Raw genomic sequence first — 15,110 nt, 5'->3', positions numbered from 1 at the left:
TGTGAAGCATTATATTTGTTTCATTACCAAATAGTAAGAAAGAGAAATATAAGCAAATTATACAGTATATAAATACGATGTTCAAGCTGTAAAATGTGATAACCAAATTCTGATGGACTTGTCAATGTTGACACGCTCGTTGAGACTGTCTGAGATACTACATAAATAGGAAATACAGCTCGTCGAGACAAACACTTTAGATCATGTCAGAATTTATTGCTGGTTAAGAAGGGGACAACAAGGATTTATTTCTATATCTCAGCATGTTGTAAGCATACGCAGTTTGCCAAGCCGCATAACATCAAGTAGCCAGGTTATTATAATGTAGGTAAGTATTGCATTCCTTGTGAAAATCTGGCGTCCTTTGCACAGCAGCATCATTCAGACTGGTCACGCCATGAAAAACAATCAGATATTACCTTGCAGCATTCTAAAAACTCAGATGTATTTGTTAATGTAACTGGCAAGCTTGTGCGCACACACAAACATACATGTTCAAACCTACAAGACTGGAAGCAGAGAATAATTGTTTTCACTATGTTGATTCTGTATTTTCTACACAATCAGCTGTGACGCACTTTTGGTCAGATTATTAATATATACATAATACCTGGCTTAGGTTTAAGACTATAAAGCTTTCTACAAGTGGTTGTGAGTTCAGTTACTTCAGTAGGTCCTTCATAACCCTTATTGAAGAGCCTCTGTAGCCCCCACCAAAGTGATTCCAGTGATTCAAATAGTGAAAGAGTTGGTAAAGCTGGTTCCTCTTTTCAAATCCTGGTGCTTTGGGGATCTTTTCATGGTACCCAGAATAAAAAGAGCTGTTGAAGCCACCAAACATTCCGGCGATACCCAGCTCAAACTCAGAATGGCCGTAGAAAGAAGCAGGGTCAAATATGACAGGGCCCTCTGCACACTCTGCCACATTGCCTCCCCATAAGTCTCCATGGAGGAGAGCAGGGACAATCTCCACATCTGTGAAAAACTGAGGGATCTTCAGCTGTAAATACCATGCACAAGATGCACAATGCCCTGTTAGATTACTAATACAACCATAAAGATTATGTGAAGTATTTGTTTCTGATAAGGATAAGTGCACCTGTAGCTTAGCCCATAGTTCTCTGGCCTCCCTGTCGCCATATGATTTCTCCACCATGTTAAGCTGGTGCTGTAGCCTCTGCTGGGAAAAAAATGTGACCCAGTCTTTCTGCCACTCATTTTCCTGTGGAGGTAAGGAAAAAAAGAGACCAGAGGATTTGGAGACCACATACTGAACTACAGCTTAGAGACTGCCATACAGTTTTACATATCTGTACATCTTTTACCAGTGGTAGATATCCACAGCATGTTGTCACCCCAAAGCCAAAGTGTTCGATGACAAGCACATCTGACTGTCCAGCTCCTTTTCCTGCATATAGTCAAATATGAATAATTAATCAGCAAGTCACTCACTGAAGATTCAGGAGACAACTGCTATTTAGTGAGGTAATGGCAACATTAACATTTTAGGTGCATTTCCCTGCATATCCATGCACTAAAGCAAAGTTAAACTGAATTACCCACTGTCTGCTGCTCTTTATTTAACTTTTCCAACTGTCTCTTGTTGTAAAGATGCAGATCTGCTAGTTGTTCTCCAAGCAGCTTTGAATACCTGCTCAATGGATTTGAAGATAGATTTAATCAAAAACAGAATAAATATAAGCCATGACTCTGCTATAGTATATACTACTATTGATACAGATTAACTGCGTTAGAGAGCTCTTACTTGCTAAGTCCTTTCATGTCCAGATGTTCCATCACAAATACACATCCTCCTTTGTCGAGCTCAATCACCTTCACAGGCTTTGGGACTTTAACAGTTTCTGTCTTTGTAATGGCTTCCAAACTGGCCATCTCCCCATCAAACATCAATTTGGCCTGTAGGAAAAAGAACACAAAATTGCGCCTGTCTACACAAGTGTCTGTGTTTATAGTAAATATTAAAAAAGAAATAAATGCACTATTCCCTATTTCACAATATCAGCACAAAATTCATGTAAATATAACTCAGAGGCTATAGCTAGCTACTGTAACAAATCCTATCCACTGATGTCTGAAATGAGCACAAATGGAAAGGAACTAACTGAATGTCACTGCAAAGACAAAGAATAAAAAACAACAAATAATGTAAAACAATTTATAATAATAATAATAATAATAACAATAATAATAAATACCTCGCTCTTATGATTTATCTTCACAAATACTCTCCCTGAGTCAGTATCATAACTCTGGCCCTCGCTGATACATCCCCCTCCTGAGTGACCAGTTGACTTCAGCATGGTTGTCCCCAGCTCTTTCTTTAACTTGGCTTCCATACTTATTTCTCAAAGGCGATTCTCGTTTGCCTATTATAGTAGGACTACGAGGACTTAATACCAGCAACGCTTTGCAAATGGACTTCCAGAAATTCGAGGGGCGTTTCTGGTATGTCAGGGATGGTGAGAGTGTTTTCCTTCCGCCAAGGGTAAAGGTTGAACAGTAACCAATCAAACAAAGAATCGAGCATGATTGATGTCTACTTTGCCCTATCAATACGACCACCACGACCACGTGACCGTCGTCATGGTGCCAAGTGAGACTACATCGGCTACATCGGCTACATGCTATCACTGGCTTCGCTATGCTTCTGCTGGAAAAAAGAAATGAGCTGCAAAGAAGTGTGTTTACTTCTTGGAGCGACTGGGGTCGGAAAGACATTGTTGCTCAAACGCCTACAAAATATCCTTTGCTGAATGTTTTGAACTACATAGAAAACAACTAAACAGTACGGAATGGCTTGGCTAGCTAGTTCATTTAGCCCAACAAGCTAAGTTAGTGGTAGAAGCTGTTAAGTCGCTAAGAACCTGAGTTCTTAGAATTAGGTACAAACGCAATTAGAGATTTGTAAATACACTCACTAGTAACACAAATATCTGAACAGCCAATGGCATGGTAGCAAATCAGTACATTTAGACATATAGACATGGCCAAGGCGATAGGTGGGAGTGAAAACCGAGCATCAGAATGTTCAGACGCTGCTTATCTGCTGTGATTTTCACGCACAACCATCTCTAGGGTTTACAGAGAATGACCTGAAAAAGGGAAAATCCAGGCAATTCTCTGGACGGAAATGCCTTCCTGGTGTCAAAGGAAATGGTCTGGCTGGTTCGAGCTGATAGAAAGGCAACAGTAACTCAGATAACCACTTGTTATAACTAAAGTATGCAGAAGAGCATCTCTGAACGCATAACACGTCGTAAACCTTGGAGAAGACCACACTGTGTGCCACTCCTGTCAGTTAAGATTAGGAAAGGGTCTGCTCTGATGAGGTTTGATTTATGCTTTGACATTTGGATGTAGGGTCAGACTTTGGCATAAACAACGTGAAAATGGTTAAATCCCAGCTATCTATTTACATGTCACACCCTACCAGAATATTGTTGCTGATCATGCACATCCCTTTATGATCCTTACATTCCCATTTTCTGATGACTACTTCCAGCATGATAATGTGCTATATAACAAAGTTAAAATTATATGTGACAGCTTGATGTTATCATGTCAATGTGGATAGTTGGGTCCAACTGGGTACTACTAAGGTGTACCTAATAAGGTGGTCAGTGAGTGTATATTAAGTATATAAATATATATTTGTGCTTTTAATTACACTCCTGTAGAAAAACACTAAATGTATGTTCTTGCCTATCAAGTTAAATGCCCCAGCACTGGGCCCTGTGGATATCTTCCCTAACAGATTTTATTTACAGCTCAGTGTGTATGGTTTAGGTGAACTGGGGACACCACTTTCAACTCTGCCCACAGTAAGTAGTCATGGAAGGGGCTTTTCATGTAAAATTTACAGGCTCAGTTTTGATGTTGCACTTATAACACTTCAAATCTCTTTGCCAGGTGGGAACAAATCTGATTGACCTGACACTGAAAAAGAAAATGGTGACGGTGAGAGAGCTGGGAGGCTGCATGGGCCCTATATGGCCCAGTTACTTCCAAGACTGCTCCTCTGTCATTGTATGGCATTAGTATATATATTGCATTCATTTTCATTATTTGGCAGATAAATATATTGAATATTAGAGTTATTTGGCTAAATCTCTTTTTCTTCGTTGTTTTTTTTTCATAGTTCATGGTGGATTCTGCCAACATTGCACAGATATCCTGCTCGTGTGTCCAGCTGCTGTCAGTCCTCTCTGCTGAGCCTCTGCGCAATGCTTCGGTGCTTATTCTCTTCAACAAGAGGTGACACTTTTATTATAGACATTCAGCACGAGATGTATCCTAATTTTTACCATGGTGTGTTTTCTGATTTCTGTTCTTCATTCCAACCTTTTCCAGGGACATACCTTGCATTATGAGCCTTGTTGAGATAAAATCTCTATTCAGGATGGAGGACATTGTTGCATCTGCCACTCAGCCAGTTACAACACTGGAGCTCAGTGCCCTCTCTGGACAGGGTCTTCGAGAGGTTTTGAGCTGGCTGGAGTCTGCCACAGTAAAATGACATACATTTGTTTTCTAATATACACAATACTCAGAATCATATTTTCCAGCCTTTTGGCTGGCGACATCAGTATTCTCAGTTTAAAAGGATAGATTTTACTCTATTTTTAGAGTTCTACAACATTGATGTGTTGTTATGTATAAAAGTGTACAAGTTATGTTAATGCTCATAAGGGTGAATGGTGAAAAATATGTATATAAGTGATATGGAAGGATGGATTTTAAGGAGGACCATTTTAACTTTTGTGAGTTATATAGGTCACTTTTAATAATTAAATTATTAACAGATGCAGAGTGAATGACTGTGTGTGATCAGAGGACATGGTTTCATACTGCTGAAGGAAACCTCTTGATACTCTTGTCTACACACATTTTAACAGCTTTGAAAATGTGAGAAATAAAGAAGAGCTAGGCTTGTCAGTCACTGTGATTACACTGATTTATTACCAGCAGGGGGCGTACAATGCATAATAAATACTTCAACTGGTACTGGGTGTGTGCCTACATTGTGAGGATTGTATTTATACCATGGGAAATGACAAAATGCAAAATGATAAACCCAGCTGAAGAATGAAACTGTTATAATCGATCCCCTATATTTGATGAGAGTCAGTGGTTCTCAAACAATGAATAAAACTCAAATTTATACATTTTCTAAAGTCAACTTACTTATCATGAATTCTGAAGCAGTCCTCCCATACTATAATTTCATTCAGCAATTACCTTCACTATAATAAATGTATACACTGATATTTCTCAGGGAAGCTGAAAAATATCGAAAACAAGCTCCACTTGGTCAACACTGCTGATGCAGTAACATTTCTGGCAAAACTGTCTTTTCAAGAACCAAAAGAAACAGTATTTCTGCCAAATCACACATTCTCCTGATACGTACAGATAAGTTCATTGACAACATTATCAAACTGTGCTGTCTGTATGTGTGTATATGTAGCCAGTTTGGGGATAGGTTATGGCCTTTTAAGTACTTTTACATGATGCTTATACTTATAGATAAAATGTTATCTCTTTTATACTCTGTTATTGCATTTACTCGAAGAAGAGCAGGTTTTGGTGTTGGAAGGGGAGCAGGACCAGCTTGAACCAATCTAGGTGTTACTGTACTATTCAACAATATAAAAACTAAGAAGAGGCTTTTCACTTAAGTCCTTGGGGCAGCACTTTGGCCTGTAGTTAGTGATTTTTTTCAAGAGCATAACCTAATGGCATTCTCCTTTTTGTAAGATATTCTCTCCAATTTAGTTGATCCTCATAAGAAAGGGTTCTGACTGATCTGTGTATCCTGTGATCCCTCAGTACTGCCTGAAGAGAAGGGCAGCAAGGGTTCAGGGAGTTTCCCTGGGAGGTCCAGCCCAGGCTGGGTGGGGTGAGTAAATGACGAAGGGAGGCTGGCACCCTGATGGCTCATGGGGAGGGGCAAGGAGGCGCTGTATGGAAGAGACGAAGCATGAGGAGCTGCAGAAGTGGAGCCGGAGCCCATTTGATTCAGACTGAGTTTCGACTGCTCAGTTTGGAATGGATTGTTGGGCGAAGGAGCACTCAGCCCTAGACAGAAAAAAAAAAAGTAGAGAAGAGTATTAGGTTTACTTTAACACATTTTTAAGTTAGATTTACCATTTGAATACTGGGCAATAGAGTTGCTAGCAGAAACTATTCCTGAAACCTATGAGACATGCCATACAGTACTGCCCAATTAGAATACAGTGACTGACCATAATGTATATCATTTGCATTTGATGATTTTAACATCGAGTTGCTGCTACCAAAGCGCATACTTTTCTGCACCTTCAGTAGGAAAGGAGAATGACAGTTATACTACAACAAATACCTGATAAAAATGGGTTCCTGGTCTTGGGTGGAGGGTTAGCTGGGATCAAACTGTCAAAGTTAACCAAGGAAGCTGCAGTGGGCCCCAGAAAGGCCTCAGGTGTCCGGCATGTACGAGGGCTAGGGGCAGCAAGACTTTCTCCAAGACGGGACAAGTCAAAGAGCTCAGGACTGCCCTCCCCCCGGCCATTGAGATTTACCTGACCGCCATCCATGGCCTCGTCAAAGAGATCCCCATCTACCAGCAGAAAAAAGAGGAAGACAACAATGTAAACACGGAGGATGCACAAAGGCAGATTAAATATGGTAAAATAATGTGTTGCGTACCCGAGGGACTTCCAGTCCGTGAAGAAGTGTCCTTGAGTATAGGTCTTTCTGATGAGGCTGAGAATGGACCTGCTCCTGCGGAAGCTGTAAACATTCCAAAATGCAGTATAATAATTTTACTGTAAAACTGTAAAAGTTATTTCAAAAGGTTACGTGGCTTTGTGTGCATGCTGACCTGTGTTTGAAGGGAAAGCCCATACTCGGCCTGCAGGGTTGACGTTGGAGGCATTTGTCGGTGCATCCCATGGGTTGACTGGGGGCTCCCATGGTGGGGGAGGACTGCTGGAAGGTGGAGGTACCATCCAGGGAGAATCTGCTCTTGAGATATTGGTACTGCTTTCTTTAATCAGATGTAAATTTAAGACAGATGTATGTGTTAGTATGTGAAAAGTATACAAAAATAACTGTAGAGTTTTTATTGAAATAGTTCACTATATGATTTATTTATTTATTTAGGAAAGTGATTTTACGAGCAGCCATTTTGAGCTTAATTTCAAACCTAATAATCTAACATAATATACTACAAATCTTTTACTACTCAGTACTTAAACAGTGCTGCTTTAGTCATGGTAAGACAACTCAAAGCTCACCCAGGGAGTCCCAGGGGTCTGTACCCACAGCACCAGCACCAGCACCAGCACCAGCACCAGCACCAGCACCTGCCTGGTGTGGTGCATTATTCCAGCGCTGATCACTGGGAAGCGGATCTGAGGGCACGGCAAAAACATCTACCAGGTCCATGAAGGCCGTCTGATCACATAAACAAGACAAAGAGAAAGCTGAATTAGCATAGTATACTGTTTCAAAACTTGATTTAATTAACTTCTGAGCTGAAAAAAACAAAGAGGTCCAACTTTTCGCAGCTGATACAGTTGTAACTGATTTTGATTTTGACCCTTGGTCAATAAACATATCATCCCACGTCTATTATTATATTTCATCACCCCCAGTGAGATATTTCATACCCCAATATTTCATACCCCGCCTTTAGGCTCCATTTCACGTTTGCTCTCCTCTAGCGCTTTTTGGAGCAGCGACTCATCTCCTTGGCGACTGAGTTGCTCCTGTCAACAGATACAGGCAGATGGACGGCTTTGGGCAAAATTCACATACTGGCACATCATACTACATTAATGACTCAGCGACAGCACACAGGAACAATAGGTAGATTGTATTTTTCCTCAACAGCATGTGAGAAACTTCTGGATTGTGCCAGTTGGTTGTACCAGAATTTTCTCCGGTCAAAGAGAGGGGAGAGCAGAGCATCACTTTGACAGAGCAGTTCTTTTGTGCCACAGAAGCATAAAAGAGTAGCACAGACAGAGGGAACAAAAACAAAGGATGGAGGAGACAAAGGAGGGGAGGGATACAAAGGCTGCAAAAATAATGCATTAAAGTAACATGTAATTACACAACTTTAAATATTGGCAAAGCAAAGTAACCTTAAGGAGTGGAAATTAGTTAAAGCTAAATAAATAAATGAATAAGGCAAAGAATTCTCACTGTCAATTAGGCTTTCAAAACTTGTGTTATTAGAATTAAAAACTAAAAGCCACGTCTCTTGTCTCTCCCAGGTAACTCTATAGAGTTATTTTACAGTAAAATACTGGCAGCTGTAGTTGCCAGAACTTTACAATATATGGTGTAAATGTTACACACATTACAGTGTGCCTTTTTGTACATTTCACATAAGGTGAAAATAATGTCTGTTTATGGTAAAATACTATGAAAAATCAACTTTGTCTGTTTATGGTTATTTACTTTCAATTTAACAGTGACCATATAAAGATGTTTATGGTGTTTTGCAGTGTACCTGCTGGTGTTCCTCCTTGCTTAGGCTCAGGGCTAATTGTAGCTGAGTATCCTCATCCATATCCACAGTGGCAGCAGGTGCTCGTTCGACTGGCTGCGAGAGTGTTAACCAGAGTGGGATTGGAAATCAGTTTGTGGTCAATAAAAGTGAAAATAATGCATGATCAACCTCACAGTACATTGCATGCAATTCTAAAGGGCCCCCAATCAGATTAAAGGGGCCAGTCCTTGTCCCGTCCCTGACACCGCACCAGAATGTCAGTGCCAGGTCAAGTGTTTGAGATATGTATCCCGTAGAACTCGACCACAAGGAAATATCTAAAGGTTAGTAAAACAAAAGCATGAACCAATTATTTGTTAATTCCTGGAGAAAGTTCCATGTCCTTTTGTCGTTCAAAAGTAAGTGATGGAGGCCAGAGATCAAATCTAGGGAGGAGCGTAGTGAGTAGTACATGCAGTTGTTTTCTCAGAAGGAAAAAGACTGGGCGGTGAGACTGGTTTTAGTGTAGAGAGAACCAGGAGATGTGCCACGGGTTAAAGGATGCAAAGGAAGACTCATTCCTGGTCCCAGCATACTTGTACCTTCTGGGCCTCCTCCTTGCTGAGATTCATAGCGATCTGGAGCTGGGTCTGCTCATCAATATCCACTGAGGAATGTGGCTAGGGTCAAGCAGGAAGGATTAGGAAGAATAATCAAAGTGTAAGGTATGAGCATGCTTGATTTAGCCGAAGTGATTCATGAAGAAATCATTAAAATACTACAAAAAAATACAGGTTGCTCTTAAGAGAAGAGTAACATCGAGATCAAAATCTTATTTTTTTCATCATCAGCTGCTAGGGGGTATTAGAATACTAGCCGAGGAAAAGTCTGCATCTGCCCTTGCCGTGGAGACTGGAGCATGCTGTGGATGCTTGAGAGCCAGATCAATGCACACATCCTGTGTGGCTTCTCACTCTTTGGCTCACAGATTCCTCACGCGTCAGTAAGACTCACACTGATTGGTCAAAGTGCCATTATTGATTATATCAAAGACAGCGTTGACGGTATCGCTTTCTGTTAACAGTTCTGGGAAATGGTGACCCAGAAGACACAGAGACAGTAGCAGCACTTCACTAGCATAACAGACAGCGTTTAAAGCATGTGTTCCATTTACTACAGAATAACACAGTATGTCAGCAGCAATGCAACTAAGAAGCCTCTTTCTGTCAGGCGCATGTGTTTGTAAGGATGAGAGGTTCGTGCTCAGTGGAAGTGTGTGTGTGCTGTCTGAGTTAGAGGTACCTTTTCACTTTCTTCTCGGCTCATAGCCAGGGCCAGCTGCAGCTGCAGCTCCTCTTCTCCACTGGTTGTTGGTCGTGCTTGTTCTAGGTCTGGAGCAAGTTGAGGAGAGGAAGAGGAGGCTGCAGGGACACATAAAGAGCAGAGGGGAGCGGGTTTAAGAGATGAATGAGGAGCAACGGGATGGAGGGAGAAACATTGACAGATGGAGGGGGAGAAGAAGATGGAAAAGAAAGAAAGAAACACTCAAGGCTGGTTTTTGAGGTCAGGAAAGAGCTGGCACTGTTTTTGCATGTTAATTTTCCATTGCCTGTTGTTTAGGGCCTTTGCTGGCAGGGCTTGCCACAGTCTTCCTAACTCTGCCTGCACTGAGAACAATGGTGCAGCTGTGTGGAGAGTAAGGCTGGTGGTGGGGGAGAGAAATGGACGGATTGGAGTGGGGCCCACCTTATTACCCCAAATGCTCTGGGTGGGTTGCAGGTCCAGATTTGGGGGAGGGGTTGGGGTTGTGGGCTGGCAGTATAGCAGTCTGGGCGCTAGGCTGTGGGTCAGAGAACTAAAGGAAGGTAACAGGTCAGGTGTCAAAAACCAATCACTTCCACTGTGCTGCCACTGAATATCCTGTGTCTGTGCTGGAGTACTAGCTGGCAGTTAGTAGCTGCCAAACTTGATCTCCACCCACACCATTCATTAGCATTTTGTCCAACTATCCACATGCTCCAGTGTTGTGGTATCGCCAAGTGACCTCCTCCCTTTTTACCTGTACATAGACCAGAGCTCACTTTTAAAGAACTGTATGTCAAGAGAATTTTAAAGACATTCCTATTATTCTGTCTAGACAGATTCCATATGATTTCTGGAATGTTGTATTTTTATGATTATCCAGCATTTAGTGGGTATTTGTCTCATAAACCATACTACTTGGCATCACTAAACCACAGGCCCAAAGCTCAGAGCTAGTAATATGCCATATGTTTCCACTGGCGCTCATTCTAGCCCAAAAAAGCATACACGTAATATCTATCGCATGAAAAATATACTCGACACAAGGATCTTTTGACTGAGTAGTGGTAATAAAACAGTCGGATGCCATCTGCGGGGCAGTCTGTGTTTCCTTCATTAAACAAGCGACAGACATCAAAGTATAAAAGAGTAACCGGTTCCTTCATGAAACCACAGCTCTGCTACTGACTAACACCCTTAACAGACACCACAGACCACACAAATGCCAAAATGTATGGTAGACACCAGCCGTACCACATTTACAAATGATTAACAGCTGCATTTTTCCACAATGTGTTTTACAGTTGGAGCCATTTGCTGTAGCTGATAAATCAGTGATGTCAAGATTAGTGCAGTAGAACAACATACAGTAAACTTGGAAACCAGTAGTGGTTTCATACTAGAGTTAGTCCTGCATAAACAGGGCCTCCTCTCCTTTGTAAATCCAGTTTAGCTGACTTGGCTGTAAAGGAGAATGAAAGGAATGCAGATGTCCAACCATCTGAAAATAGAAAACTGAAAGACTTTCAGTCATAACACAAGGAACAAGCAATTTACCAAAACTGATTAAGGCTTGAAAGTTTGCATGGCCTGCATGTATTAATATAAATCATATGGTTGTAAGAAGTAACAAGTCAGAATTGATTGATGTATTGGGAAATTTCCAAAAGGGGACAGAGAGTGGAAATACTTTAGTGGCAATCTCTGGTTTTCTGTTGTCAAATGAAAAAAACTAATGAGGCAACTACGAGAAAATCTGTTATTCATCATGCATAAATTTTCATTTCAAATGATAAACTTGTAACCAAATAAATGTATAAACTGTCCATCGCCTGTGCTGTTTCGACAAATGGGAAGTCACATGTTGCATGTACTTGTAGCAGCTAAAGTAACACAATCTAACAGCAATGTTAGATTGTGTTTTATGAAGCATGTTGCTTGACATTTTATATGTATATGTCAGTTGTCCCTGCTACTTACAGTGGAAGGAGGATGGTGAGCCTGTGCACCTGCTGAAGTCATCCCCATAGACTCCTGCTGAACTGGTAGTGTGGCGCCCTGGATATGGAGGAGGCATTGATCCGGAGCCTAAGCTACTAGTGACCCCTGCCATGCGTGTCTTGGTCTTCAGTGCCTGGCTCCTCTCTTTCTTCAGCTTTTCCTCATCCTTCAACAGAGCCACCAATTGTTTCGCCTTCTCTCGGACATTAACACCCTGGTCACGTCCATCTCTGTCTATGTACTGGAAGTCCCTCAGAGTCTGAATGGTGTATATATTCTCTCTGCACTCCTTGGCCACACGTTCAGAGCCAGTTTTGATCAGGTAGTCCAGTAGGGTGAGTGCCTTGTAAACATGCCGCCAGTTTTTACCATGATCGTTGAGCCTCTTCCAGATCATACCCATAACTTCGGCGAAAGCCACAACATTGAAGGTCAGGTCTGCAATTTCAGACATGAGGGAGCTGGGCGGTCCCCAGTGGTCATTGGAGGTGGCCTCTCGGACCTTGATCTCAGCCTCCGTATAGTTGTTGACCATGTTTTTCATCTGCCGGCGGAGCGACGAGGTCTGCATGATGGCAGTGTAGTGTTTCACAGGTGGCAAAAGACAGAGTCTAACAGCAGGCCAGCCCACTGTGTTGCCTTAGGCAAGGTGGCTCTTTCAGTTCAGCGGAAAAATGCAATAAAGCAGCGGCCTCTTGGCAGCTTCAGTGACGCTCCAAAATGTGTTCCTGCTGGAAACATATGAAGATTATATTACTATGTGAATGGTATTCTTATGTAAACAATTTATGGAATAAGCATTTAACAAATACACCACAGCCACACAACTGTTACACGTTTTGTATGCCTTTACCAATTGCTACATATATTTTCTCTCATTAATTGTGTTTGGAAGACAAGAGGAAAAGCTCAGCACCTCCAAGCGATGTGAAACAAAACACCTAAGCTCAGTTTTCCCTGAAAGAACTACATACAGGACGTTGTTTCTCAGTAAGCAGTGACCAGCATGGAAGCAATTTCCTTTAATTTCAGTACTTACTTTAAGTATTTTCATGCTTCCATAGAAAGCAAATATTTGTTTAAAACCAAACACGACTGCAGGTACCTGTTCAGCTGAAGTATACGTCTATTTTACCTTTGGGTCTTATCACAAAAGGGAGGGGCTCCACTTCCCTTGTTTTTCTGACCTGATTACAGCAGCACAGCAGAGGGAGGGCTTCAAAGCATTTCAAGACCCACAAAACTAAACTGTAAAATAACACCTAAACTTTTACACAAATACACGTATACTAATCCAACAGAATCAAAAATAGTTTCCTGTTTTAGAAAATTCCTTTCCCAATATAAAAAAAAGATGTTTTACTGTGAAGCATCTGATGCTTTTCCCTGGACATTGGAATGTTTTTACAGGCAGTTGTGGAAGAAGTTAGTCGAACTGACAACTGTCTCCTCAGCTTGACTAAGACCAAAGATGCATAAACACAGAGGATCAGCCTTGCTTTTAGAATCTCTATGCTGTGTCATCCCTGTGGTGATACACTGGGTATACTGTAACTGTGAATTCCTGACATGCACGAGTGTATTAGAAGACTGCACTAAGCCTGACATACTATGACAGAGCTTTGTATGCTGTAGGAAGACTGTACATAGAGTAAGTGGGAGTCAAGATGTTCGTTGAATCTCAAGTGGTGACCAGTGCAGGCTCAGTTTGCTGTTTAGCCACATTATGGCCAGCTTCCTGATTCCTGAAATTACTCACCTGGAGGCCATATGAGGAATACACTGAAAGCATGCTAAATGGGCCTATCACTGTAACTTCACAGGAACTAATAGCAGGGAAAGTGTTGCAGTTGAAGTCTCCCTCTGAACAGATTACTTCTCCAGTCTGGATGTTTCCATTACTGTCATACTCATAATGAAGATAAATCAATTTTGTGTTTGATCTGGCACCTTGGTATTGATGCTGATCACATTAATAGCTACCCTTTCTATCACAGTCAGTCATAGAGGTTCACACACTCATAGATTTATGACCTTGACATGATCTCTCTGAATTTTTTAAGTATCTCATTTAGAAGTTAATCCAGTTAATCTGTAAAACTGTCTTGTTCAAACATAATGAGTATCAGATCACCCCCTTCACACTTTCTTAGAAAGCAAGCTAACCGATATGATTGGCCAGGTATGTTATATGGCTTACGTAATAAGTAAAATAAATAAACCACTGGATGAAAGCAAAGTATGTCGATTCAACTTCTTTCTCTGCTACGTCCTCTCCGTCCCAAACTAGGACGGCCGGGGCCATTATTGCGTCAAACGGGACGATCGGGTAGGTGAAATATGTGACCGTGACTCAGCCATGTTTCCGAGTTTAAAAGTTGAAACCCACAAGCAAACAAAGCGACAAGAAAACATTCAATCGCAACGACCCGCTTCATTTCCCCCCCTTACTTTCTCTCTTACCTTCATGCCATAGCGCGTCAGTGTGGTCCCAACTTGGGGAAGCTTTGGGCGGAATAAGAAACGCCTCCGTCCCTTCCCATATCCCGTAGCTTTCGCACAGAGAAGACCGGTGCAGAAAGAATTCATACAATGGGGAGCGTATGCACACAGAGTGAATCCGAAACTAAGATCTGCTGTTTTGTTTTTAAACTAAGTTGTGTGCGCAAATGCGGCCACTGAGAGCCTGCAGATGGCTCAGCCCCCCTCCAAAAACACACACACACAGTAAAAATGGATGGTGAGGGACAGAGGAGAGAGGAGGGAGGCAGGGAGGGAGGCCTGCTCAGTGCATGCAGAGTCAGACTTAACCCCCTAACTGCCTAGTGGAAAGCATATATGCTGACTGGAGCAGGTGTTTACAGCACATATAATGGATCACTGAATTATACTGTACATGCTCTCATCTAGTTCAGGTAAATCTGACAATTGGCCATCTCATATACAAAAGGACAACATTTATTATATTACATTTCAGGAAATCTGCACCAAAAACACTGTAAGTAATACAATATCTAAATATTAAGAAGATGCATCAAGTAGCAGTTACATCCTGTAGGACAGAAATGTAACATTACAATTTTTCTCTGGAACAAATGTGCTAAGGTCAGTCTACCGCAGACCCTTGTACTTCCCATTGACTTAGAGAGGCTACGCTAAATGGTGATATTGTCCCAGGGGGAAATATACAAAGAACCACTTTTCCTTTCAACCAGCATCATCCCATGCATATCTGCTGTTTACTTATTTATTACCACTAATGGGCTGAAGTCACATCCTTATGCATTATGTAAGGCCAGAGTCTTGT

General features: G+C 41.6%; 3 protein-coding genes across 6 annotated transcripts; 1 reads left to right on the top strand and 2 right to left on the bottom strand.

Annotated features, from left to right (window-relative positions):
- On the bottom strand, positions 1 to 2,360 carry fn3krp (fructosamine 3 kinase related protein). Its single transcript, XM_084571199.1, has 6 exons — positions 2,217 to 2,360; positions 1,766 to 1,917; positions 1,560 to 1,651; positions 1,326 to 1,408; positions 1,100 to 1,222; positions 1 to 1,000 (listed from the first exon to the last, which is right to left on the bottom strand). The coding sequence occupies exons 1-6, from the start codon at positions 2,355 to 2,357 to the stop codon at positions 662 to 664; spliced, it is 930 nt and encodes a 309-aa protein (XP_084427325.1). The 5' UTR covers positions 2,358 to 2,360; the 3' UTR covers positions 1 to 661.
- Positions 2,361 to 2,614: 254 nt separating this feature from the next.
- On the top strand, positions 2,615 to 4,547 carry arl16 (ADP-ribosylation factor-like 16). Of its 2 annotated transcripts, none has more exons than XM_084571202.1 (5): positions 2,615 to 2,761; positions 3,788 to 3,842; positions 3,931 to 3,978; positions 4,160 to 4,275; positions 4,372 to 4,547. In XM_084571202.1, the coding sequence occupies exons 1-5, from the start codon at positions 2,643 to 2,645 to the stop codon at positions 4,535 to 4,537; spliced, it is 504 nt and encodes a 167-aa protein (XP_084427328.1). In that variant the 5' UTR covers positions 2,615 to 2,642; the 3' UTR covers positions 4,538 to 4,547. The 2 variants fall into 2 exon arrangements, with proteins under 2 accessions (XP_084427328.1, XP_084427327.1); XM_084571201.1 differs by having other exon boundaries at positions 3,931 to 4,047.
- A 1,256-nt stretch (positions 4,548 to 5,803) lies between these two features.
- epn3a (epsin 3a) lies at positions 5,804 to 14,675 on the bottom strand (the record flags this gene model as incomplete). 3 transcript variants are annotated; one of them, XM_084571196.1, is made up of 11 exons in its annotated part: positions 14,267 to 14,675; positions 11,783 to 12,534; positions 9,803 to 9,921; positions 9,103 to 9,180; positions 8,522 to 8,614; positions 7,689 to 7,772; positions 7,299 to 7,458; positions 6,884 to 7,048; positions 6,709 to 6,792; positions 6,383 to 6,619; positions 5,804 to 6,099 (listed from the first exon to the last, which is right to left on the bottom strand). In XM_084571196.1, exons 2-11 carry the CDS (start codon positions 12,372 to 12,374, stop codon positions 5,804 to 5,806), a joined length of 1,908 nt encoding a protein of 635 aa, XP_084427322.1. In that variant the 5' UTR covers positions 12,375 to 12,534; positions 14,267 to 14,675. The 3 variants fall into 3 exon arrangements, with proteins under 3 accessions (XP_084427322.1, XP_084427323.1, XP_084427324.1); XM_084571197.1 differs by having other exon boundaries at positions 11,783 to 12,531; XM_084571198.1 differs by lacking the exon at positions 9,103 to 9,180.
- Between the last annotated feature and the right edge of the window lie 435 nt (positions 14,676 to 15,110).

The sequence above is a fragment of the Chelon labrosus genome (genome assembly GCF_963514085.1).
Source record: "Chelon labrosus genome assembly, chromosome: 21".
In the NCBI taxonomy this organism is placed as follows: Eukaryota; Metazoa; Chordata; class Actinopteri; order Mugiliformes; family Mugilidae; genus Chelon; species Chelon labrosus.
The sequence above is the reverse complement of the archived record's forward strand: the minus strand, read 5'-3'. Positions and strand labels throughout refer to the sequence as shown.